This window comes from Electrophorus electricus, chromosome 3 (genome assembly GCF_041902795.1).
Source record: "Electrophorus electricus isolate QZ-2024a chromosome 3, ASM4190279v1, whole genome shotgun sequence".
NCBI lineage: Eukaryota > Metazoa > Chordata > Actinopteri > Gymnotiformes > Gymnotidae > Electrophorus > Electrophorus electricus.
In genome coordinates this window covers 9,729,550-9,755,929 of record NC_137499.1, presented here as the reverse complement: position 1 = coordinate 9,755,929, position 26,380 = coordinate 9,729,550, and the positions used below count along the sequence as shown (strand labels likewise).

The following is a 26,380-nucleotide window of genomic DNA, read 5'->3' as shown; positions in this document are numbered from 1 at the left end:
TAATCAGGTAGCACGCAATTTATGATTTGTGAGCCTTCGGTAATTGGGCGGCGCAATGACCACGCGCTTTTCCCACAGCGTTTCCATTAGCTGTATCCAACATGTTACTAATTGGCGGTCTGTGTAGATTTTATGCCAGATTTGCACATAAATCAGTGAATTGTGTGCGTGCCACCGTGGAGGGCTCGCGCCCCGTGGGTCGAACGCTCTGAAATAATGGGCTTCTTTGTTAAAGTCTTACCTGTATCCGTTTCACTTAATTACTGTTCTCTCTATAATTTTGCGCACGTTTGATTTGGATTTCCTCGAAATTTCAAATCCTTAATATTCTGCTGAATTCTCACACGTTACTATTTTAGCCATCATTACAAGTGACTTTTTGTTAATTTTTTTGTTAATTTTGTTAATAGTTTTTAAATTATGTTTTTCGGACTTTTCTGCTCCTTTGTGCACATCGGTCTAGTGCTACCTAATAAGAAATAATATTAAATTGATCAGTGATAAGACATTTATATTTTACACTTTAAATGCAATGTACAGTCAAAATGCACCTTATTAGATGTCGTGTCACTGTTGCGTGTCAAAGGAAACTATATAAAGGACCATTGTAGAATTGACCATTGACCATTGAAACTCGATTCCTCGCCCCCTTTACGCATCGAACCACCTCAAAGTCTCAGTTCATTGCCATGACACCAGCCCAGAGACGCACAGAGGTGAAGAGTGCACAGTAGCACGCTTACCATCAAAAACTATATCAGCCGTTTTTGCGCTAGAAAGGGACATATTATTAAAGGGTTTTTTGCAGTTGGAGGATCTGATTAGTTCGACGTTCTGGTTCTGGGTCGTACATTTTACTGCAAAGTCGGTAGCTACTCAAGCAAAGTTGCATCAAGTGTGTTTTTTTCGGTCAAGACAGTGGATATTGAATGAGTAGTTGGCATCATCAGCGCAAAAACCTCTTTGTCATCTTAAGCAGTGTGAATCGGAGCAGTAGAGGACTGAAATCCTATCTATGGCCCGTAATCTGGGTGACTCTCAGAGATATATAGGAGCCGCTTTCTTAAATCAGTCTAGTTGGAGCCAATGGTTCACGCAGGAGATTTTTAACAGAGGCTAAAATGCTCAGAAGTCGATGTGTCTCTTGCGGCGCGAAAGGTATTCTGAAGATAGAATGCAACGTATATTTTTAGAAGCGACTGTAAATGTTTTCTAAGCACTAAAATCACAATTCAGACCAGAGACGGAACGGTACTCCGGGACCTCTGATAAGCCTCTATACTACTTAAATTGTTGCATCCAGTTATTAACTCTGCACCTGTTGCGGTCGGGATCAGCGGCTCGTCAAGGTTTTGAGTTGGAGGTATCGCGGGAACCATGGTAGAGCACAACATGCTTGACGTTAAGTTCTTGAATAAGTACTGTGCCAGTTCTTCGTCCTCTTCTTCCTCCTCGGACAGAGAGAAGAAAATACTGAGCACGCTCAAAGGTAGCCTGGGTAAAAAATACCCACAGAAGAACGGAGAGGTTCTGAGCGCCCAGTATGGAATTAACCTGCTCCTCATCGGCGTGTCGCTGATGCTCGCGTTGTCGTATCAGAGGCCCTCCGTGACTGAGGAGATCCTGCTCGCTTTCCTCACCGCCCTGATGCTTGTGCAGCTGTTGTGGATGCTCTGCTACATCGTTCGGAGGGAACAGCGGCGCAGTCTGCCGCCCGAGAGGGACGCCAATACGGCCACCAGCTGGATCAGAGGTAGGGTCACTCTCAAGTCCTGCATTTAGCTTACCGCAGTGGGCCTAATATACAGAATGAGTTTTAGATGGCTAGTGGGTCGTGAAAGTTTTATGTGACTCCGACAACTCTTCCAGACTTATTAAAAATAAATGAACATCGCACCGTTTGCTGCACCTGCTTTTTTCTCGAGCAGGGGGCTTAACCATGCTCGCGATGCTGTCCCTCATCATGGACGCTTTCCGTATCGGAAATTTCGTGGGATATCAGGCGTGCGTATCTCCCATGCTCGGTGTCTATCCCGCTGTGCACGCTCTTCACACCATATCACAGGTAAGGTTGTGTCTCCTTCACACGACAGGGTGTAAATATTTTGATTCTAAATTGCTAAAAGGTCGTTTTTACTCAAATATATTATTTTAATTTAAATTACAATGTTAAAATAGGGCTTCAAATACACCAGTGTCGTTAGCATAAAGTATTTTAGATCGGAAATATGTGCTTATATATGTAAAAATTGTTGTACACACACACAAAAAAATAAATCCAATTTATTATTTCTTACACAGTGCCCATTAGAGGAGTGCTCTGTGAACAAACAAAAACTAAACTAAAAATGTTTGCTGCATACAATTAATCAGGCCATCGCCTTTACGAATACATCTTTGTATTTTTACAATCAGTTAAAAAAAAAAAAGTAATCCAGTTTGATCTGATCCGATCATAAACGGTGGTCCGCTGGGAAAAAATGAACGTTTTGTTTGACGCGCTCCGCGGAGCTTGGACAACGGTGTACTGTCACCGTACGCGAGCTACGCGCAGATCAACGGGATCACATGAACTCCACGCCAGGACCAAAGCGGCTTTATGAGCGTCTTTTTAGTGCCTAGATCCGTTTTACACTGAACGTGCACGGTTATGAAGATGGTGGTGAATGATTGTATGTTTGTAATCTGAATTCAGTTCAGTTTGCCACTTTGTTGCCAGTTTTTACCAAATTCTTTCTCTGCTTCATTTGCAGGTGCATTTCCTCTGGTTTCACATTAAAGATGTTATCAAGCGATATGAAACGTTTGAAAGGTAAAGCACGCACACTTTTTGTTTTATAGGAACGAGACTCCTCATAGCTAAACGCTTAGCTATGACCAGTCATTTACTATCCTTCACTTCCAAATGTTATTTAAATTAGTTACAATTCTACATTTCATCTTGCATTTCATCTTAGTCTTATATTTAACCCTTAGTCTTGTAATGTATACTGAGAATTTGGGTAGTGGTGTTTTACAGGTCTCGAATGTGTCATTGGTGTGCCTTCTGTGATGTATGTTCTGTAGGTTCGGGGTGATCCACGCTGTGTTTACTAACTTGCTGCTGTGGAGTAATGCAGTGATGACTGAGGCAGAACACGCCCTCAACGACCACAAGAAACGCCTTGCTGCCCTCGGATACTTCAACTTTACTGTGGGTAAGCTATGCTTGCACAAGACACAGCAAGATATAATGACACACCTAGTGTGTGCATGACACAGTGAGTGTGTGCATGACACAGTGAGTGTGTGCATGACACAGTGAGTGTGTGCATGACACAGTGAGTGTGTGCATGACACAGTGAGTGTGTGCATGAGACAGTGAGTGTGTGCATGACACAGTGAGTGTGTGCATGAGACAGTGAGTGTGTGCATGACACAGTGAGTGTGTGCATGACACAGTGAGTGTGTGCATGACACAGTGAGTGTGTGCATGAGACAGTGAGTGTGTGCATGACACAGTGAGTGTGTGCATGACACAGTGAGTGTGTGCATGACACAGTGAGTGTGTGCATGACACAGTGAGTGTGTGCATGAGACAGTGAGTGTGTGCATGACACAGTGAGTGTGTGCATGACACAGTGAGTGTGTGCATGACACAGCGAGTGTGTGCATGACACAGTGAGTGTGTGTGTGTGTGTGAGTGTGTGTGTGTGTGTGTGTGAGAGGAAATGTGTGCCAATGCTTGTCAGTGAGAGGAGTGCACAATAGTCCTCTGTATGCTTTTGCTCTAGTGGTCCACGCTGTGGAGAGTTTTCTCCACATTTTCAGATTTCATGCTCATACCTTCCTACTCCCAGAGCCAAAGACAGTACACAACCCCCTACCCACCCAATACTTAGCCTGGGGCAGCACCTTTCTGCCTACTTGTTCACCCCAATCTCTTCACGCAGATCTTTTTGTTGCTTTTGATGTTTCAGTAACTGATTCTCCAGAGAGCTCTGAACTCATGTGTCTAACCAGCAGTGTGACTGAACCAGTTGCTGTTTACTAACTCTCTCTCTTACCTCTCACTCCCTCTGTCTTGCTCTCCCTCTCTTCTTCTCTCTCTCTCTCTCTTTCTCTCTCTCTCTCTCTCTCTCTCTCTCTCTCTCTCAGATCCTGAGCAGCCTGCCTGTAACTGCACGTCCAGTGCCTGCTCCATGTTTAGCAGCAGTCTCTACTACCTCTGTCCCTTCAACATCGAGTACCACATCTTCGTCTCTGCCCTCCTCTTTGTCATGTGGAAGAACATTGGCCGCACTCTGGAGCACCAGAGCCCTGAGAAGCATGGGTCGGTGGGGGGCTCGTGCCTGTTGCTTGGGCCCATGCTGGGTCTTCTTGCCCTGGCCAGCTCCATCACCGTGCTAGTCATCTACATCATCCATGTGGAGGAGACGGCAGAGGCTCGTGCCTCAGCCATCTCCATGTTCTACACCTTTGGCATTGTGATCCTGGCATGTATGAGTGTGGCAGGTGCTGCAGGACTGCTGATCTACCGTGTAGAGAACTGGCCCATGGACACGGCGGCCAACCCGGCCCGCACTCTGGACGCCAAGCTGCTGCTGGCCTCCTCTGTGGGGGCGTGGCTCCTCTGTTGGTGTAGTGTCGTGGCGGTGTGCTGGGCTCAGCCCTCCCCCACCTACCGTTGGAGCAATCTGGCCTATGCTCTGCTGTTGGTGTTGGAAAAGTGCGTGCAGAACCTGTTTATCGTTGAGTCTCTGTATCGCAGACGCCGAGAACCTGATGAATGCTCTGCCCACAGCCCCTCCCACACTCCCACCCACAGTCCTGCCCCTGGTGAGATCTTCTCAGTGACAGTGCCCATTGCTCCTCCATATGATGGTATTGTTAACCATGCGTATGAGATGCCAGACTGCAGGGTGATGGAGAAGAGCCAGACTAACAGGCATGCATGCAGCAGCAACCAAAGAAACATGCCACTTTCTCTCCGACACAGAACTCAAGACACACCCAGCTGGAAGAGACAGGTCCTGAAAAATATTGCCATCTTCCTGTTCATGTGCAACATTTCGGTGAGTCTGTGAATTGTTGACAGTATCTGCATAATTTTGGGAGCTGTTTTGGAAAGTTCACTTTTTCTTCTGTGCTGTCTTCCAAATTTAGGCTCCATTTGAAACCATTCTGTTTGTGGTTTATGTCTTTGTGTGTCTTTGACATGTCAATTTGTGGCTTGTGTGTTTGTGTATCTTTAAAGTGTCTGTGGTTTTATGTGTGTCTTTGATGTATTTGTGATTTGTGTGTATTTGACATGTCTGTGTGAATTTGTGTGTCTTTGAGGTGTCTGTAGTTTGTATGTCTTTGACATGTTTGTGAGTTTGCATGTTTTTGACATGTCTGTTGTGTGTGTGTGTGTGTGTGTGTGTGTGTGTGTCTGTGTGTGGTGCAGCTCTGGGTCCTCCCTGCCTTTGGTTGTCGGCCCCAGTTTGATAACGGTCTTGAGGAGGCGGTGTATGGATTTTCCACCTGGAGTACGGTGCTAAACTTCGCCCTTCCCATGAGCCTTTGCTACCGCATGCACTCTGTGGCTGCTCTCTTTGAAGTTTTTCACAAGATCTGAGTGTGTGTGTGTGTGTGTGTGTGTGTGTGTGTGTGTGTGTTCGTGTGTGTGAGACCACACAGAAATGTAAAGGAGGCAGACTGAAAAAGCTGCAGTATGAGTTTTCAGAACTGGATTTTCCTTCTTCCTACTTTAAATGGACAGAGGGAATTGTCCTGTGACTGGAGATCCAAACCTCCCATACAGTGCTGTCGAGCTCCAGGAACAGAATCTCTTCAGGCGCTGCTGATTCACAGACGTCCCTTAGAGGCCAAACCCTGCTCCCCTGAGCCTCCTCAGCACAGCTCCCCTCTGCACATCCACAGGTGTTTTTGGATGTCTTTACTTCTCTTTACAAAAGTCTTCTCTCAGTTTGTGGGTTGGCATCAGGTGTTTTTCATTGGTGCTAAATGTAGCAACTGCTATATCCATGCATTTTACTCTTTTTCATAAGTAAAAATATATATATGAAGGGATAAGACATGGCCAGCAGGACATGCACCGGCTCAGTGTAAGGCCACTGAGAAGGAGCACTTCGGCATCGACTCAATGCAATGAGTACAACACACTGGAAACCAATAATATGATCAATCATCCTGGTCATATTATTATATGCTGCCTATAATGTAATAATCTCTACTTGAAATATGTGAGACATCAATTTCCCTAAAGATATTAACAGGATTACTCCGTTTGTGTTTGCATAGTGTATTCATTAATGAAACATTTGAAAGTATTTTTTTTTGTCATAGTTTCTAAATCACAGCATCTTACTTGCTTCTCACCTGTTGCACCTCCTATAACCAGAACTGCAGGTGTGGGGTGGGTGGTATCAAGGCTTAGCACTCTCTACCCACAGAAACTGATCATTTTGCCCGTAGGATTAAAAACAGAGACTTTTTCATATTTAATATGAAACTGTTCATTTGAAACTTCAGTTTCTTCATTGAAATTACAGTTCCTGTAGCAAAAAGGAAAGACACTGTTTTTTGTGTATTCTGTATTTGAATTGTAAGTACTGTGATGGATTGTGTTCTCTTGTGTGTCTCATAGCCAGCGATTCTAAAGACTTGAATTCCTGTCAGTCTAAAACTATGTGTGCAGTTCTACACTCTGCTCTAAATGGCGCTTTGCTCCTTCTAATAAGGTGTTATTGGGTTTCCTGGACATACTCTTCAGACCACCTTGTAATTATTCAAAAAAAGGGTCATTATTCTTTCTAAGGTCATGTTCGAGGGAAAGTCACTCATAATCACTATAGTTTTGCTTAACAAGGAACAAAAAGCTTAATTCCCATTTAATGATTGACTCACAATGCCTGGTGTGCTAGACTAGGGTTTTTTTAAACCACACTTAGTTTGACCTTCATCCAAGGTTTAGTATAGGCCTTGTGTGTGACCTATTTGGCTTTAAGAGAAGATGGATGTCTTTAAAAATGTAATTTGTTCCTAATGTCATGTTCGAGGAACCCCCCCCCCCCCCCCCAGAACATGGATCAAACAAATGAGCATGTGTGGATCAAAAAGTCATATGTGAACTCTCCGGATTGAACAGACGTGCCTGAACACCACAGATCAAATGGAGATATATGAACACACTGAATCAAACAGACATGTATCAATACTGGCTCCAATGGATGTGTGTGCATAACACATTTCTGAATGTGCTTCTGTGTGCTCTTCCCCTTCAGAGAACTGAAGCTGGATTCACTTCACATATGCCCTACTTCACCTGTAGCAACTGCTCTTTCCTAATACATTTACAAAAATGTGATGGACAGTTCTCGCTCATGTATATGAACCCATGATGGACAGTTCTCTTTCATGCATTTGAATGTCTTATGAAATCTTTATCTAGTTCCTTTCAGCTTAGCTGATGCCATATTATCTCAGTTTATGAGTTTCTTGCAGCCCATATTGGCTTATTTGAAATGTGATGCATGTAGGAACACTTTTATGATTAGCTCTGTAGACAAGCACCTGTTTGACACTTTATCCATCCGGTGCTGTGGAGGAACACTACCTGTAGCTGTTCTTGCTTTTCTCTAGCCCTTGTTTGCTTCTAAAATTACCTTTAGGCTCAGCTGAAAGAAATGGCTGCCCTATTATAGATGTGTTGGGAGTATTATACACTATCACAAAGAATGAGTCACACATGCATGCTTTTTTGTGTGTATGCATGAACACTAGAAAGTCATGGCATGATATGGTGGAACAGTTTTATTCAAACACACATATATAGAAGAGACCTTTGTTAGAGGATATTTTTCTACACATTTCATTACTTCAGTTTGTCAGGCATCTGTTTGTTAGTGTTTCTTTATGTGTGTATGAGGTGTGCGTTTCAGTGCAATGCTGTGTTGTTCCGATTTTACTGATTTCCTCTGGACCTTGTTCATTGCTGCCACACTGAGCTAAGAATTACGTAGCCTGCTCAGCCCAATCACAGAGCCTCCTCAGCCAATCACAGAACCTCCTCAGGCCAATCACAGAGCCTCCTAAGCCAATCACAGAACCTCCTCAGGCCAATCACAGAGCCTCCTCAGCCCAATCACAGAGCCTCCTCAGCCAATCACAGAACCTCCTCAGGCCATTCACAGAGCCTCCTCAGCCAACAGAACAAAGCACACACTCTTGTGTAATCCATTATTTTCTTTCTGCATTATGCACTGTAACATAGCTGTTAGTAACATAATAGAATCACTTCTCAAGAAGATATTTTCTCCAAAAACTGAGTTCTCTCTTCCAGTGGTTTGTATCTTTGGGGATAATGTATTTAGGTATACCATTTAATTTTAAATTAAACATGGGATATCTGCACATTGAGGAGTTACTAGATGTTTCTTATGACAATGTTACAATAAAAATAAAAATAAATTGGATAAATGGTTATTTTTAGATAATCATGAGCAGCTGGCCAAGGAAAATGTATAATATTAATCACAAGACAGTGATGCAGGTGATGTGATGGTTTTTGGTAGGAAAACAGTGTGACAGCGTTAGGTGAATGTGTCCTGAGACACTACAGTGTTAGGTATATATGTCCCGAGATAGTACAGTGTTAGGTGCACATGTCCTGAGACACTACAGTGTTAGGTGCACATGGCCCGAGACTCTACAGTGTTAGGTGCACATGTCCCGAGACAGTACAGTGTTAGGTACACATGTCCTGAGACACTACAGTGTTAGGTGCACATGGCCCGAGACACTACAGCACTAGGAACACTACAGCACTAAGGGCCCATGTCCCGAGATACATTTACATTACATTTACATTTACAGCATTTAGCAGGCACTCTTATCCAGAGCGACTTACAAAAGTGCTTTTATCCTAGTACAGTACAGTACAGTAGGTTAGAATCAAACATACCAATGAACTAGAATACTGTAGAATACAGGGATGAATGCTGATACCTAGAAGTACAAAATACATAAGGTCTATCTTAAACAATGATAAGTGCAATAAACAATAAGTGCTAGAGTTCGTTAAACAACATAAACAATACCCTACAATAAATACTAATTTAGTCAGTCAATATCGGAGCAGGGTCAGTTGTCCTTTAAATATTCTGCAAATAGATGGGTCTTCTGCATACTACAACACTAGGGTCACATGTCCTGACGCTATGCACTCTGTCAGTGATCTGCAACTGTTAACATTGTCTCTGCAATTCTTGAGTAGGCTTGAGACATTTACTTCTTCAGAATAAAATCTTATTAAAACCTCACGACTGTTGTTGTCTTCGTGTGTGTGTGTTCTTCTTCTGTCTATGCTAGTGTCTAGCCTATTAGACCACTAATTAAAAAACAAACAAACATAATTTTACAAATTGTGTTCCCTTTCCGATTGCACACAATTTTCTTTAAACCGTTATCTAAAAACGTGACCACGAGAGGGCGACAAATACTTTTCATTCTTTCTGAAATCGACGTCCTGAATGTTCTCTGTGAGTAATCAAAAACTGGGGAAAGTGAAGAAAGCTACATGATAATCTAGTCTCTGTTCCTTTTCGAGCTAGCAAGCCAATGATGGCCCAGTTATGACCAACGTGACCCCGTGGTATGCCGGCGATGACTTTGTGTGAATCCTGGTGCCCGAACACAGCCACAAGCTGAACGTGTTGAACAGCTGGGCCAGTTTACAAAACAGAAAAGCGGAAAATTGCCATAACCGACCCGTCCGTTTCGTAAACGCACCGTATTTGGCCCATATTGGTATTAGTATTGCTTTTTGGGTTTTACGTTATGCACAAAAGTCGATGACATTTTAAAGTGATTGACATTTTAAATTGAGTTGTTAGTGATGGTGTAAAGGCTCAACCATTTGCTCGATATTTTTGGCAAGTGGACGGTGAGGTTCCTTTTCAGACAATACTAAACTCTCGATTGTAGAAATATTTTTATGATCTGACGACACACTCATGAAAATATAAATAAACAATAAAAATAACGTGCGAAAAAGGTGTATGGTGTCATCAGCTTCCATAGGTTTACGTAATTTTCACGCATAGGCTTCGCAACCCTGCAACCACGGACATGCGTCAAATATTAATTTTAAATTCATTTTAAACGCCAGTAGTAAATGGACTACATTTGCAAAGCTGCTTTGTAACAACATCTGTTGTAAAAAAATAAATAAATAAATTTGACTTTGACTAAATCACATTACAGCATCAAATGACAAAAAAAACCCCAAAAAACAACAACAACAACAAAAACCATTGCATGTTATACCAAGGATATACCATTTAAATTATTATTAGGACATAAAACATTCCATGGTTTAAATCCATTCTCTATATTTGTCTTTCTCCAGGAGGGCGCTCGGAAAACCCCTCCTCTCTGAAACTACTCGCAAGCTGAAAATAGCAAAGAACAGTTTCAGCATCGCTGCTTCATTTTAGCCAGAGAGGTCAGGCGACAGGCGAGGTGACATCACCAGTAAGTCACAGAATTATCCGATTTAAAAATAAATAAATTTCGACTTCTCATCAAAGGCAATGGAACTAAAGATGGGATAATTCAAAACAACACGTGTTGGATTTAAATGTTCACTTCGGATCGTTTTCCAAATGGCAACCGTTCCCACATATTCAGTAGAGGTGCCTGCGCATGGAGTCTTCTCCATCAATTCCCAACACGGATGGTATGCAGTACCACATACGCTTACTTGACGGGGCATATGGCGACTCCAGCCCACTGCCTCTCCTCTGCGGTCTCCATTAATACCGTTCCAGTTCCCTCCGCAGTGACGATGTGGAACAGGACCGAACCAGGGGACACGAGGAATAGCCGCAGAGAGTTAGTGTTTCGGGCGCTAACGGGCTGCTTACTCACCGTGCTGATCCTCTGGACACTGTTTGGGAACATTTTGGTGTGCGCCGCGGTGCTCCGCTTCCGCCACTTGCGCACCAAAGTCACTAACACGTTCATCATCTCGCTGGCGCTGTCGGACCTGTTCGTGGCGCTGCTGGTTATGCCCTGGAAGGCGGCGACAGAAGTGGCGGGCTACTGGCCCTTTGGTGCTTTCTGCAACATCTGGGTGACTTTTGACATAATGTGTTCCACAGCATCCATACTCAACCTCTGCGTTATCAGCGTAGACCGCTACTGGGCCATCTCGAGTCCTTTCCGCTATGAGCGCAAGATGACCCAGCGCGTGGCCTTCGTTATGATAAGCGTGACATGGACCCTGTCAGTCCTGATCTCGTTCATCCCAATTCAACTGAACTGGCACAAAGCCAGCGTGGAGAGCGCACGGTCTAACCTCACTGACGCCCAAGAACTGCCCGGGGAAAACTGCGACTCCAGCTTAAATCGAGAGTATGCAATTTCTTCCTCGCTCATAAGTTTCTACATTCCCGTGGCAATAATGATTGTGACTTACACGCGCATCTACCGTATTGCTCAAATACAAATCAGGAGAATAGCATCGCTGGAGCGCGCAGCGGAGCATGCTCAAAGTTGCAGGACCAAAAGGCTCGAGTGCCAACACCACAGCACCTTGAAAACGTCCATCAACCGTGAGACCAAAGTTCTAAAGACCCTATCCGTGATCATGGGTGTGTTCGTGTGCTGCTGGTTCCCGTTCTTTATCCTAAACTGTATGGTCCCGTTTTGTGAGAGACCGGCCAGTGACCACGGCGCGGGTCTGCCGTGCGTCAGCGAGACCACTTTTGACGTCTTTGTTTGGTTCGGCTGGACTAACTCCTCGCTCAACCCCATAATCTACGCGTTTAACGCGGAGTTCAGGAAGGCATTTGCGAGTCTGCTAGGCTGTAGACAGTTTTGCTCGAGTACACCCGTGGAAACTGTCAATATTAGCAACGAGTTCGTGTCCTATAACCAAGACACACTCTTCCATAAGGAAATAGCAAACGCATGTGTGAACATGATCCCAAACGTAGTCGACTGCACGGATGAGGACACCTTCGACCGAATTTCCCAGTTCTCCCAAAACCACGACATCGCTACGGACTCCGCGTGCGACTTCGAGCCGAGTGCCGCTGAAATCAGTTTGGACAGACTAACACATTTCAGCCCAAACGGAATCCATTAGCCACCAGAGAATAGCACGAGTTCTGGTTAAAAAATATGTGCAATGTGGTGTTGTTTTCAAGTGACGTCTTAAACATGTAGAGGTTGATAATGTCTTAACTGTTAACTGGGCTTGTCATTGTTTGTAAATAATAAGACGTGGGAACTGTTGTGCTGTTTTCCACCGATTCTGTACGAGCCATCACGTAGCTTCACACCGGGTTGTCCAGGTGATCATGTCAAAATGTACTTCAGAGATTTCAGACCAGCCAGAGCTAATCCGACTAGCAGATTCTGCAAAAATAGGGCACAGCCTTACGTGACCGCTTTCTAAAACGGTTTCATTCGCTTGAACGGCCTTACACTGGCAGGGCGAATAGTGCAGTCGATTATTTGTTATTCTCAATTTGCACTCAAAATTCTACAGTGTTAACCCATCCGGAAAGCCAAATGTTGAAGTGCCCACTACTAACACTGTCTCTCTGCGTCTCTCTGTCCAGTTGCGTTTTGCGCATTCCTGGTTTGACTTGCGCAACATGTAGATACACTTAAACACTTTGACTCTGCGCTGTACACCTAGCTCTGTTTCGTTGACCTCAATGTCCTAACGTGCCATTCTCAGTATTCACCCTTGTATTTCAGCGTGCACGCGTTTTCTTTCCGCTGGCCGTGAGTAACACGAGCGTGAGGTATTAATGACCAATATAAATATGTGTTCGTTGCAGGATAGAATGCGGCGATCCACTGGAAATAAACTAGACAGGAGCCATATGCGTTTCTGGAGGATCTCGCTCTTTGCTCAGCGAAGGGGAAAAACTCCCGTATCTAATTTTACTTTCCAAACATTCTTACTGTGACTGTAACTGATACCTGCAAATACATTTTAGAGTGACGTTGTACTGTAAAACCATAGGCATGATCAGTATAACATAAAAAGTTATTATTATTATAATTAATAATAATAATAATAATAATAATAATAATATATTGTTGATTTCACAAAGGTTCCAGATAGCAGATTAAGTGAGCAGATTCTAATGCATTCTCAGACATGAATAATGCCCACAGAGTTCAAACCTTTAAAAAACCTAAGATTTAGCTTTCCGTGTGTCTTTGTATCTGTCTTATCACTTTCTTTCCCTAATAGCATATGTCAGGCACATGATAAACTGTGGACTGTGATGGAACACGAAGCTGACCCCTCATCTATGAGAATGTGAAGGAGGTTCTGGAGTCTCATGGTGTGTTCTGTGTTACTGTACATTCTGTGTGTGAGAGTTACTTTTTAACTCAATGTAAGACAAAGTATGAATGTATGTCCTATAAAGTGGACCCAGGTGATGTTTTTGAAATAAATTGCTCTTTAGAGTATGACCTGATGTTCAGTCCTTTAGTAGATTCATGTTGAGTATGTCAATGAGTCCCAGTCTCTGACTGTATTGAGCGGTATACTCCCCTGATTAAGAGGTTCATGATGCTTGCATGATGCTTGCATAGAGATTAATGATCAGGGAAAGTATGGACTAGACGGAAAAATGTCCGTTTGAAAATTTCGTAAAACAGCAACAAAGCTTTAAATGTCATTAGTAAACTTGAGAAAACAGCTCTGTGAAAACAGGCCAGAATGTGGGTGTAAAGGTGGCATCACACAGCATGGCACCATACTGAATGACATCACACAGCATGGCATCACACAGCATGACTCAATTATTTTTCTTTTAGCTTTCTCTCTCTCTTCCAACACTCTTCAATTAAATGAAAATGTATTTGTATAATGCCTTTAACAATAGATTGCTTTTAAAGAGTCAAATTGAATGATAAAAATATTAATATTTAATTTTCATGTAGGCATGTGGTGTGAGGTGGACATCTGCTAATATGATGAATATGTTCACAATAGTAATTAGGCATCAGCTAGGTTGGCGTTAGCAGGAGGTCCAGTTGGGGGGAGCACACGCAAGCAAAGCATTATATTTCTGAGAGGACGCCTCCATTAAGAGTGTGTTGTCGGAGAGAGAGAACGTGTCTAACAATTGTTGTGTGCGTTTGGCATTAACCATCAGATAAACTGTTCTGGATTTTGTGTCTGGGTCTAAGTTTAATCGCTCATACAATATGGAAACACAATTATGAGCATGAGACTCATCAAGCAGACTGCATCATATTAATTTATTTCTTCTTACATGAAGTTTATTGATGAACCTAATAAATCAAATGATGATATAGCACAGTAGAGCACTCTGTCCTAATGATGTCAGTGTTCATGTAGAGGTTCTGGTATTGACTGCTGTCACCCTGAGGAGGAACAGTTTATCTGACCTTATACTCTTCTGCCTTCCATGTCTGTGTATGAGTCTGTGTATGAAATTGTGTGTGAATTTGTGTGAGTTTGTGTGTCTGTGTATGAGTCTGAGAGTGTGAGTTTATGTGTGTCAGTGTATGAGGCTGTCTGAGTCTGTGAGTTTGTGTGCGTCTGTGTATGAGTCTGTCTTTGAGTGTGTGAGTTTGTGTGTGTCTGTGTGTGCCTTAAGAGCATCGGTCAAATCTCCCCAAGTGGGAGTCAACACATCTACGTCCCTGGATCCACAGACAGGTCACTTCAAAAGGTCTCCAGAGTGAGGAACAGAGGCTGTTTCTGAACCCGTTAACACTCTGAAAACCAAAACTGGCTTGGAGAATATCAGAACACTTGAAAAGATGTTTACATTTACATTAGGTATGAACCTCCTCTTGTAGATTAATGTGATAGACTGCTATGATGTAAAGATGCATTGTGACAATGTAAAAGGTATCATACATATGAAATGTGCTTGATTGGATCATAGCCTTGGTAATGTTAACTTTGACAAATTAGGAAACGCAAACCTGTTTTTCACTTGACAGACCAACATGTAAATCTTTTTCTCATTAACCTATATGTATTTAAGGAAGTGGGAACATTTTATAAATATGATGATTGTCTATAAAACTGCTTTCACTATTCACTACCAAGTTGGTCCTCTCCCTGTCCCTCCCTGTCTCTACCACAGTCTCTTCTGAACCCAACCACAGTGAGCATTAGCATCTTTTTCCTCCCTGTGTCTCTTCTGCATTACTGCAGTCAAAGGCAGAGCCAGTGATGAACGGTGTCCACAGTGACACCGTGTCAGTGACCCATCAGAGAGAATGTGCGTGTATGACGGTCTGTATGTGTGTGTGAGTATGAGTATGTCTCTGAGTTTTGGTGTTGGGGTGAGCTGAGGTGAGAATTTGATGGTACAGACAGGGAAGATTTGGTTTAAGGGTTTAAGGCATGAATCTGTGTGTGTGTGTGGGGGGGGTGTTGAAGGTCTGTACCTTTAGAATTCCAGGATAATATAAGACTGAACAGTTACTACATCTATGCTCATGAGGCATATACGTGTTAAAAGGTAAGCCCTGAACAATAAGGCATGAATGTTAAGCCCTAAACGTTGTGTCATAGGCAGTAACGCCTTCCAAGCGACAGTCCCTCTCCAAGGCCAATCACACTGCAAGGAAATTGGCACATATTTCAAATGTTGCATTTTTAAGAGTTTTTAATTGCAGTATATTTGGAGTTTCAAATAAACTCAGTGGATCTCCTTTAATAAAACACGTAACATTTGGATGAACTAAGATGACATTTACTGGAGACAAATAATCTATTTGTTAGTTTGAATACTTTAGCTACTTTAGTTTAGTTTCATCTATCTTTGCATTATGTATATGGTATATGCAACCCAATATGTATTTTTATTCTACAATGTAAAAAAAAATTGTGGAGACTCTTAATTTATTAAAGTCAGTTGAAATGCTTTACATTAGAGTTTGTTTCTTAGCAACTGCTAAAGCTTTCTGTTAGCTTTCCTAGCTTTTCCAGAGCCTTTTAGCTAGCTGGCTATTGGTTAGCTAGCTGCTTCTATCAAATAAACAAGTATAAAATAATTTGAGGAGATTTATTCATTTAAAATGTTATGTTTTAGGCAGGTTTTACAGAAAACCTAAATAATTTCCAAGCTGCTTAGCAGTCATTGTATTTATTAAAAAGTGTAAGGTAGATTCCCGTGATTTTTAACAGCCTGATTTTAGGCTGTTAATAACATTATTGAAAGAAGCAGTATTGTAAGAAGAATTACAATAAGAAGAAGCAGTACTGTAAGAAGCAGTACTGTAAGAAGAAGCAGTATTGTCTGACTTCTGGTGATGTTTGTAGCATTATCAGGAACATAATAATGAGGAGCAGGCTGCCTGGCAGGAAGACATGTTTATAGAAGATGCATACAGTAATATTTATGTAACTTGAATATGGCGAGTCAGGAGCTAACAACAGTATTTATGACTGGAATGGTAGGTACTGTAGGCTCACTAGTAGTGTGCTGTATAGGCCGATTCTGTGGTCTAGAATCTGAAAGGAGAACCAATAATTCCTGATAGACAAATAATTTAAAATACATATGTCTATTAATGTCAGTGATTCATAACCAAGTTGATTCCTTACAGGCTGGTTTAAGACATTGTCTCCTTTCAAACTGTTTATCGGTCTATGAGACTAGAGTAGTTGTTGCTGCGCCTTTACAGCTTCAGAAGCAGGTAAGGATAGCGAGGCCTCCTAGGCTTTGAACAGAACAAGCCTTTCTTCTATGAGGTCTTTGTACATCTGATGCAGTTTGAGAGATAAACTCCATCAAGGCTGTGCCTTGTGTCAGAGTGAAGAAGGATGATCAGTTATCATTTCTGTGACATTCAATAGTTTTGGCAAGAAAAGAAGTAGATGCCTCTTGGGCTGTTGACAGAACAAGCCTTCCTTGCAGGCTGCTTACATTATTGTGCTTTGTTTTAGAAGAAACAATGTTGAGCTAGTTTTCTTTGTGTCTCTGAGCAAGTAAATGAGACAAAGTCTCTTTCAGTGTTGTTTGTGAGTCATTGTGCCTTGTCTCAGAGTAAAGAAGGAGCTAAATACGGGATAGTTATTAAAGCCTTAGAGGCAGGCAAAGATGTTGAAGCCTCTTAGGCTGTTAAGAGAACAAGGCCTTCGTGCAGGCTGCTTATGTTGATGCTCTCACTTTCAAAATGAAGGATGAGTTAATTTTGTGTCTGGCTTTGTACAAGGGTAAGAATTTCCTGCTTGGCTGGCAAATGTTTACAGCCTCAAAGGCAGCTAAAGATGCTCTGAATGACTTTATAAGACGGCAACCTTAAGGAAGTTCAGCATCCAAGACTGATCAAGTATGAGTTAGACTCCTGTGTGACTGCATTGTCTTTACAAACTTAGAGACAAGTAAAGACAATGGTTTAAAATTGCAGGTTTACCATTTTCAATTGTAACAAATGTATTTCTATACACTATTTGTACATAGTTATAACAAAATAAGGATTAGTGTTAGACTAATGCTTAAAGCTGAAAAAACACAAGTTTCTCTCAACCAAGAAGTTGCACTGAGGCATTTAAAAATTCCATCAAGGTTAATGTTCCTGATGCATGTGTACTGATTCCACACAGCACCCTATCACTACCTTGTTGGTGGTACTATGATGTTCCCTTTCTACATATGAAGGGGCACAGGGGGATATGATATATTTTACAGCAGGAGATGCACTACAGTCTGTAACTGTGAATCTACAAATTGAACATGTATAATAAGTATACCTAATAAAAATGTACATATAATCTGATAGATCAGTGTGTTTTTATTTTTGTTTCATTCTTCTTGAAAGTGAGAAAACAAATATTAAATGCACTATAGTTCCTATTATTTCTTCAATTTCAAAAATATTGTAAAATCAAATGATTAATATTACGTTGTCTAATATTTCATTTCATTCTTTAGATTATGATGGAAGAGCTTTGGGTAAAGCCTGTGAATGAAAAAATCCATAAAGATAAAGATCCTCAAATTCAACAAGGTATTAAAGTGATATAGGATGAAATGCAAGATGAACTTATGAAGAATCACCTGCTGTGTGTAAGAAAGAGAACCAGAGATTTTATTTATAAGGTGAACAGACCAACTGTTATCCAGTGGAGGTGTGATCTGTCCAATCACTAACCTGGAAGCTCTTCTGGTGACCCAGACAAGACTTGTGCAAATTCATGCTTAGCTTGTGTTCATTTCAAGTCATTACTATGTACAATACTCAGTGATGCATAGTTTCATCTATGAACAATACTCAGGGGTGCATAGTTCCATCTATGCACAATACACAGGTGTGCATAGTTCCATCTATGAACAATACTCAGGAATGAATAGTTCCATCTGTGAACAATACTCAGGAATACATAGTTCCATCTACGAACAGTACTCAGGGAGGAATAATTCCATCTATGAACAATACTCAGGGGTGCAGAGTTCTATATATGAACAATACTCAGGGAGGAACAGTTCCATCTAGACTTGAACATAGTGGACACAATCTCAATAATGACAAGGAAAAATCCATCAGCCACACTGATCAAGACCTACTGGAATTTTTTCATGAGTGGTTGTTACAAGGGATTTCTAAACTAATGGTGCTGTTCTTTTAAAAACTGTTGAATGTACCAACAAACATGGGAAAACAAATCTTTTTTTTTTTTTTTTTGAGGGTATTATGTCTGAACCCAGGACATCAGAAACATCAGGAAGAGCTTTAATTTGGAGCAGCAAATTGATGGTAATGACTGCATCAATGTAGACAAACTGATCAAATCAGATTTACTGGACAGCTTTCTTCACTATCAACTACTTTGCCATGCAGAGAAGCAGCCACTAATGATTGTATATAATCCTGCTTGGCAGTTAGAACAATGTAAGAAATTTGGATCCACCATGATGTGACCTTCAAAGGTGTCACACAGTATGGTTTTGCCATTTATGGTGTACTGGTAAAAAAAAAAAAAAAAAAAAAAAAAAACTCCTGGGATGGGTCTAGAAATATTATTTACACAATCGCTCCAAGATCTTTAACTTTTGAATAAGATGTGATTGAGAGACCATTGAGGTTCGTTAAGCAATTACACAGCAAGGTCCTAGATGTCTTTGGGCCTAATAGAAGCACTTCTGTTTTATCAGGATTAAGTGAGAGAAAATTTCTCAACATCCAGTGTCTGATGTCTTTTACACAATCTTAAGTAATACTAAGCTAATATATATCCTCTTGTTTTGCCGAGACATATAACTAAGTATCATCAGCATAGCAGGAGAAACTAACGTAGTGCCTACATAAAATGTTACCTAGAGGTAGTATATATAAAGAAAAAAGCAGAGGTCCTAGGACAGATCCTTGTGGGACACCATAGCTAACCTTGGTATACAGTCATGGTCAAAGGTTTTGAGACTAGCACAAATTCTGGTTTTCGCAAGGTTTGCTGCTTCAGATTTTATAGTGGCAATTTGCATTAACTCTAGATTGTAAAGAGAGATCACATGAATTGCATTTAAATGTAAAGTCATTCTTTGCCATGAAAATTAACTTAATCACAAAAATTACTGTATTTCAGCCACTTCATTTCAGCCCTGCCACAAAATGGCATGCTAACATCATTTCAGTGATCTTCTCGTTAGCTCAGGAGAAAGTGTTAATGAGGACAAGGCAGCTAATATCACTATGTCACGCTGATTAGAAGAGCAGACTGGTTGCTTTAAAAGGGTGGTGGTGCTTGAAGTTTTCTTCTGTTAACCATGGTTACCTCCATAGAAACATGTGTAGTCATCATTGGATGAAAGGGATTCACAGGCAAGGTCATTGCTGCTTGTAAGATAGCACTTAGATCAACCATTTATTGAATCATCAAGAACTTCAGGGAGAGATGTTCAATTGCAGTGAAGAAGGCTTCAGGGCAAACAAGAAAGTCAAGCAAGTTCCAGGACCGGTGTCCTAAAGAGGATGCAACTACAGGATTGGGTCACCACTAGTGCAGAGTTTGCTCAGGAATGGCAGAATGCAGGTGTGAGTGCATCTGTTCACACAGTTTGGCAAAAGCTTTTGGAGGATGGCTTGGTGTCAAGAAGGGCAGCAAAGAAACCAAGAAAAACATCAATAACAGATTGACATTCTGCAGGAACTATGGGGATTGGACTGCAGAGGACTGGGGTAAAGTTACTTTCTCAGATGAAGATCCCTTCAGACTGTTTGGGACATCTGGACAAATGATTGTCCAGAGAAGAAAATGTGAGCATCACCATGAGTCCTGTGTAATGCCAACAGTGAGGCATCCTGAGGCCATTCATGTGTGGGGTTGCTTCTCATCCAAGAGACTGGGTTTGCTCAGTTTTGCCTAAGAACACTGCAATGAATAAGGAATGGTATCGAAACATCCTCCAAGAATTTCTCCCAATGATCCAGGAGTAGTTTGGTGATGAACAATGCTTTTTTCCAGCATGACAGAGTACAATGTCACAAGGAAAAAGTAATAACCAAGTGGTTCTGTGAACAAAACATTGAAATGTTGGGCCAGGAAACTGCCTAGATCTAAAACACAGAAACTGTGATCAATTCCAAGTGCTGATTAGGCAAAAATGGGTTGCCATCAGTGAAGACTGCCCAGAAGCTGATTTCCAGCATGCCAAGGCGAATTGCAGAAGTCTTAAAAAAGAAGGGTCAATACTTTCAATATTAAGTCTTTGCTTAAACTGGATGCATTTGTTAATAATTTTTTTTTAACTTATGAAATGCTTACAATTGTACTTCACTATACCATATAAATATGTGGCAAAAAGATCTTTAAAAATTTTTTTAAAAAAAGGCGAGGCGCTAAACTGCGTGAAAACCAAAATTTGTGTCAGTCTCAACACTTGGCTATGACTGTATGCTGAAAAGTCTCTTCATGTATCTGGTTCTGATTCAGGTATGAGCATAGCTACTGAGTTACAGCTTTGTTACAGTCACCGCTGTTTTGGATTTATTTTGTGCTTCTTTGCTTTTAGTTTTGTTTTTCCAGGTTGTCCAGGAGATGGCGGTGCAACAAGAGCAGTAACAAGTGGCTGGTTCATCATGTGACCAGTCGACTAGGCTCCAAAGCTGATTGATCAATCAGCTCATCAGCTACTGCTGAAATATGCATGTTGAGTACGTGTTGTTGCCCTGTTGTGTCTTGAGCAGTAGATTCTATGGCAGGTTTAGTCATAGGTTCTTTAATAGGGGCTCATGAGATTGTACCTGTAACGCAAGGTGACCGAGGGGCGCACAGGCTCCAACGTCTGGGACGTACATTTATTTACATTTAACACTAATGGCACTCACAAGAATCACGCACTATTAATACAAACAAGAAACAGTTAACACTAAGGAACAGACGATAAACACGTATATAGCTAACAATAACGAATATAACGTTTAACATCACCATTGACAATAACGTCACATTAACACGTTACGACAACAATGACCAAGGACGCCGCACACCCTGACGTGGGTTTAAACACACAGACACACGAGGTGTGTGCAGGCGCGGCCACTAACGGAGGTCCTCCCACTGCACGTAGCTGGCCAAACCACGTGCCTCGCGGGAGGCGAGCGTTCCGTGACAGTACCAAATACTCTATAGCAGATTCTTTCAGTATGGCCTTATGAAATGTAACTGAACTCTCTGACAGATTCTTTTAATAGGGCTTTTAGAGACGGTACTTGACATTCGATTGCTTTGTAAGTAGCCTCATAGTACCTTATGGGAAGTACTGCCTTCACATAAATCGTTTGGGCACTAAGGTGCCTCGGACTAAGTGTATTCTTTTCTTTTATCATTTATTTCTTTTGGATCTGTAGGGGTGGGTGCCATTTTATTTGACGCTTTTATCCTGTTTTGTTGTTAGGGAGTTAGGGAAGTTATGTTATACTTTTTTTCTTTTTGTTTAGGGACGTGAGGTTCCAGAGGGTGGATTAGCGTTTTGTTTGTTGTGTTGGCTTTACGCCCACCCTGACGTTAGGCTCATGGTTTTCTGATTTTGTGTGACCAAGTCTTAGTTATAAAGGTAGTTAATTCTACTACAATTTTTGCATCGTTCTGTGTTATTTATATTGAATTACTTTGGCCTCAGACCATTGTGCTAGTACAATGGGGCCATAAAAGCTTTTTCTAGGATCTTGGAAATAAAGAGAAGGTTTGAGTTGAATCTAGTAAGCAGGTGGAAGATTTTGAGCATGCGATCAGAGATGTAACTTCAGGCTCTTGGAGAGGAGTAAACGATTCTAGAGTATTTTTTGGCTTGGTTGTTCTGATCTCTAAGTAGCTGTCCAGTGTCACATTTAATACTATGAATGTTATCTCTATGTGCTTAATTTTCTCATTGAAATAATTAATGAACCCATTACTATGTGATGTAATCTGAGCACTGGTATCAGTTTTATTCCTAGTTACATGTGCAATTGTACTAAATAGAAATGTAGGATTATTTTCTATTAGGGTCGGGAGATAAGATGTTTGAACTGTAATAAGTGCCTTTCTATACTTGATTTAGCCAGGTGGAAAAATGCATGTACACTGTGTAGATAAAAATGTTTGTTTGCAGGCTGTTATTTTCTTTTGGGTTACTGTTTCTTTAAGAAGCCAGTCTCGCGTTAACTCAGTGGGCTATAAGTACCTGAGACGTGAGTTTCTTTTATTTATTTTGCATTGTATAGTGGGTTCACATTACTCACATGGCGATTACGGTGGGCATTTGGTTTTATTTAATTTTGTGTCCTTTTGTTTTCTTGTGTAGTGAACCCACTTCCATGTGAGCTGGCGGACTAGATGTTTAGTGTGGTGCCATTTACATCTTGTCTTTTGAGTGTTCTGCTGTAAATCATGAATATGATCATTATACCAAGGCACTAATTTTTTCTCCCTAATTTTTTATTTATAAGTGGATAAACATCATTGAATTTGCAATACTGATTCTAAGCATTCAGTCATTCGATCAAGTTCAGTGGGGTGTGAGGGTATCCCACTTAGAAACGATAAATCTTGGAGGTTTGCTATACATCTAGATGTAGTGGCTGACGTGATTGTGCGTCTGGTGTGGTAAGTCGTTAATATATTGTGGTTCATATATTGTGGTTCATATGTAGTTCAAATGAAATGAACTGAGATGTCACCAGACTGGGGTAGTATAATTATGTTCTCTATATGCCAGTACTATATATGCCAGTACTAAGTCAAGCATATGTCCACCAGAGTGTGTGGGTTTTCTTATACACTGGGAGAAACCAACTGACTCTAATAGAGAACTAAAGGCTGATCTCAGAGGGTCTTAGGTGCTATCAAAGTGAATATTGAAATCACTAACAATAATGACTCTTTCTACTAGAGTGACTAGATTAGAGAGGAAATCTGCAAACACGTTAATAAATTCTGAATAGGGTCCTTGTGGCCTGTGGATATCAATTAGTGGAACAGGCTGGGTGGGCTTCTTATCACAGGGTAGATTGTTTGTTAGTAAAAATAATTTCAAAGGACTCGATCATAACCGGCTTTCTGGGTATGCCTAATGTGTCAGTATAAACTGCAAGGCCACCTCCATGGCCAGTTAGACGAGGGCTATACATAGCTGTGTCCAGAAGGGCCTGCTTCATTAAAGCTATGTACTAAGAACAGTTGTGATTCTTGTGGAAATAAACAAAATAAACACGGTATATTCAGTGTAGGATTTCTGGTTACACATTGATGATAAAAAACAGAAAATCAAGAAAAATATATACATAAACATATCCATGCACAAGTCACATTCACATCAGTCATGTGTTTGAAATGAACCCACTCCTCTACTCAGGATTACTAATGAAACACAGGAGAAACAGAAGAAGGGTTAGAGTAAGGTCTGGGTCTTACACTGCCCAGTTAGAGTAAGGCCCTGGTCTTACACCACCCAGTTGTCCAGCTGAGAAGGACAGCTCTGTTTCTTTCCTTCAAGCAAACTTGCGACATTCTGATGAATACTGGTAACCCTCTACATGGATCCATGGCTGTATAAGAAGTTGTGATGCTTTTTTTCTAGTTTTCTAGCACGTGTCCATCAATAGGTCTGTTTAGGCCCCAGAGCAACACCAGATTAAACACTTCATATAGACCTCATCATCTTCATCTTCAGTAGGAGCACTGGGAGGGCCAGAGGCTCAGATGGGTCCATCAGAGGGAGAGAGAGGAACACAGGGAATGAGAGAGGGGGAGAGATTTATCCAGAGGGATATTGTGCTGTATGGAAGTGAGGTATGGCGTCCACTCAGTCATCATAGCTACACTAGATAAGGCAAGCATCCAATAGAAGCCCTGCTTGTAGAATTCTGCCGAATTATTCTAAAAACCCAAAGGAAAACACCAACCAATGAATGAATGCAGGGCAGAATTAGACTGATTTCCACTATCAATAAACATACAAAAAGATCCCTACATTTCTGGATGCATTTAAAGACCATTCCCTCAGAAACACTGATTTTTATGGCACTACAAAATTAAAAGCTGAAACCTACCAAGCGTCCTCTTAGTCAGCTTGTTCTGAGGCTCACTAACCCTGTAACAGCTACTACCACAGACCAGCCTCTGTGCACTGCTCTACCACCAAAACTAAATGAGATTATAAAGAAAAGTAAAAATAACTCTTTGTAACTATGAAACTAAAACGCAGAGTAAATTATAATTGAGACAGTGGTTTACTTTCTCCTTTACTGTGAAAAATGTAAAAACGTATGAGACATTATCACATTAAAGTTACAAAACATAATCCCAAATTTCAGTAATTTGACCCAACATGAAAAATTATCTTTCTTTGAGTAGAGCACACATCAACTTTTACTGCAAAATATATAGCAACATGTTATCACCTGAGAGTCAGTGACAACCTCCACTCTCCACATTCTTGCTTCTCAGAGCTAAATCACACACACACACACACACACACACACACAAAAACAAAAACCCTTACAAAGGACTATAGCAAAGTCTTCTTTGCTGAATGTTTACATCTGAAGTAGTTACAATATATTGTTAATGCCTTATTGACTTGTTAAATTTATATTAATGTAACAAATGCCCGAGTACCGAAAGGCATGGAGCATGATGTACAGACTCTCTCGACGGAGTGAAACATTTAATGACACAAAAACATATAGACGATGGTGGCACTCACGAACAGCATTAACGATGCACACAGACACACTTAACACTAACGCATTTAACACAGGCTAGACAAACATGATTTACGACACATAATACCACAACATTTACAAGTACTAGAACAATACCGTCATAATGTAACAACATTTAAACATACTAGAACAATACTGGCATAAGTGGGCATTACACATTAATGTCAATAAAACTAATTTTTTATTATCAACAGGACCACACTTCAACACACTTTAGAATATAATTATTTAGGGATACTAATCAGTACATCTGGTACCTTCACCAAGACCATGAATGCACTGGTAGAAAAAGCAAGAAGGCTATATTACATTATGAAAAAATTATTAAAAATGTGATTAAAAATATTCAGTGATCTCATTAAACCTATACTTCTATATGTCATGCTCTCAGCATATGACCAGTGTCCCACAGACTATATTCCTCATATACCTCCTGTTTGATCCACTGCCTGTTTTTTCTGCTGTTCTGCAACCAAACAGCTCCTTTTTACTCGTTTACTCTCAGAGCCCATTACCATTGATATGTTGAGATGGATGTTAGCTATGCTTGCAGTGTCAAGAAACTTAACTTTAAAAGTAGACTTAACCTGGTGCTCGCACTCTGGAGATCTGGAGCTTAGGAGTCTCATGTACCAACATGAGAAGAAGACTTTGCCGACAAATGGAGTTGGCACTGGCCCAAGGTCAGTTATTGGTCCAGCACCACTAGTCCCTAGTATCCCTGGGTAATAAAGTTGAGGAGCATACAAGACAGACCCAACAATTGACTGCCTTAGTTCCCTCTGCTACTGAACTCACACAATGACTAATGTTAACCACCAGTGAGGTGGTGTTATGGCTTCTCCACCAACCCTTAGTTCTTTCCTATTCTGATTAGAATATACAAATATACAAAAAACAATTAGACAGAATAAACATTGCGACATCAGAAGGGTCCCAAGGAGAAACATCTTGCTATTTGAATATATTAGACAAGAGCAATCTGTAAATAAACTATACACTGTATATTAATAGTGACTTTGTAAAAATGTTGAAGTAGTGGGGCTATAACCCTCTAAATCAATTAAGTAGTGCTGTTAATTTCCCCTCTGCTGGCAGTCCAAAATCTCATGGATGGTGTAGGCTGGAGAACAATCAGCCTCTAGCGGTGAGGGAGCCCCATCTACAT

General features: G+C 41.1%; 2 protein-coding genes across 2 annotated transcripts; both read left to right on the top strand.

Annotated features, from left to right (window-relative positions):
- Nucleotides 1–585: 585 nt before the first annotated feature.
- Nucleotides 586–9,233, top strand: otop1 (otopetrin 1). Its single transcript, XM_027017334.3, has 6 exons — nucleotides 586–1,753; nucleotides 1,929–2,065; nucleotides 2,754–2,812; nucleotides 3,067–3,197; nucleotides 4,138–5,054; nucleotides 5,429–9,233. Exons 1-6 carry the CDS (start codon nucleotides 1,378–1,380, stop codon nucleotides 5,597–5,599), a joined length of 1,791 nt encoding a protein of 596 aa, XP_026873135.1. The 5' UTR covers nucleotides 586–1,377; the 3' UTR covers nucleotides 5,600–9,233.
- A 1,255-nt stretch (nucleotides 9,234–10,488) lies between these two features.
- drd5a (dopamine receptor D5a) lies at nucleotides 10,489–13,493 on the top strand. The gene has a single exon (XM_027017329.3). It carries the CDS (start codon nucleotides 10,625–10,627, stop codon nucleotides 12,134–12,136), a length of 1,512 nt encoding a protein of 503 aa, XP_026873130.3. The 5' UTR covers nucleotides 10,489–10,624; the 3' UTR covers nucleotides 12,137–13,493.
- The last annotated feature ends 12,887 nt before the right edge of the window (nucleotides 13,494–26,380 follow it).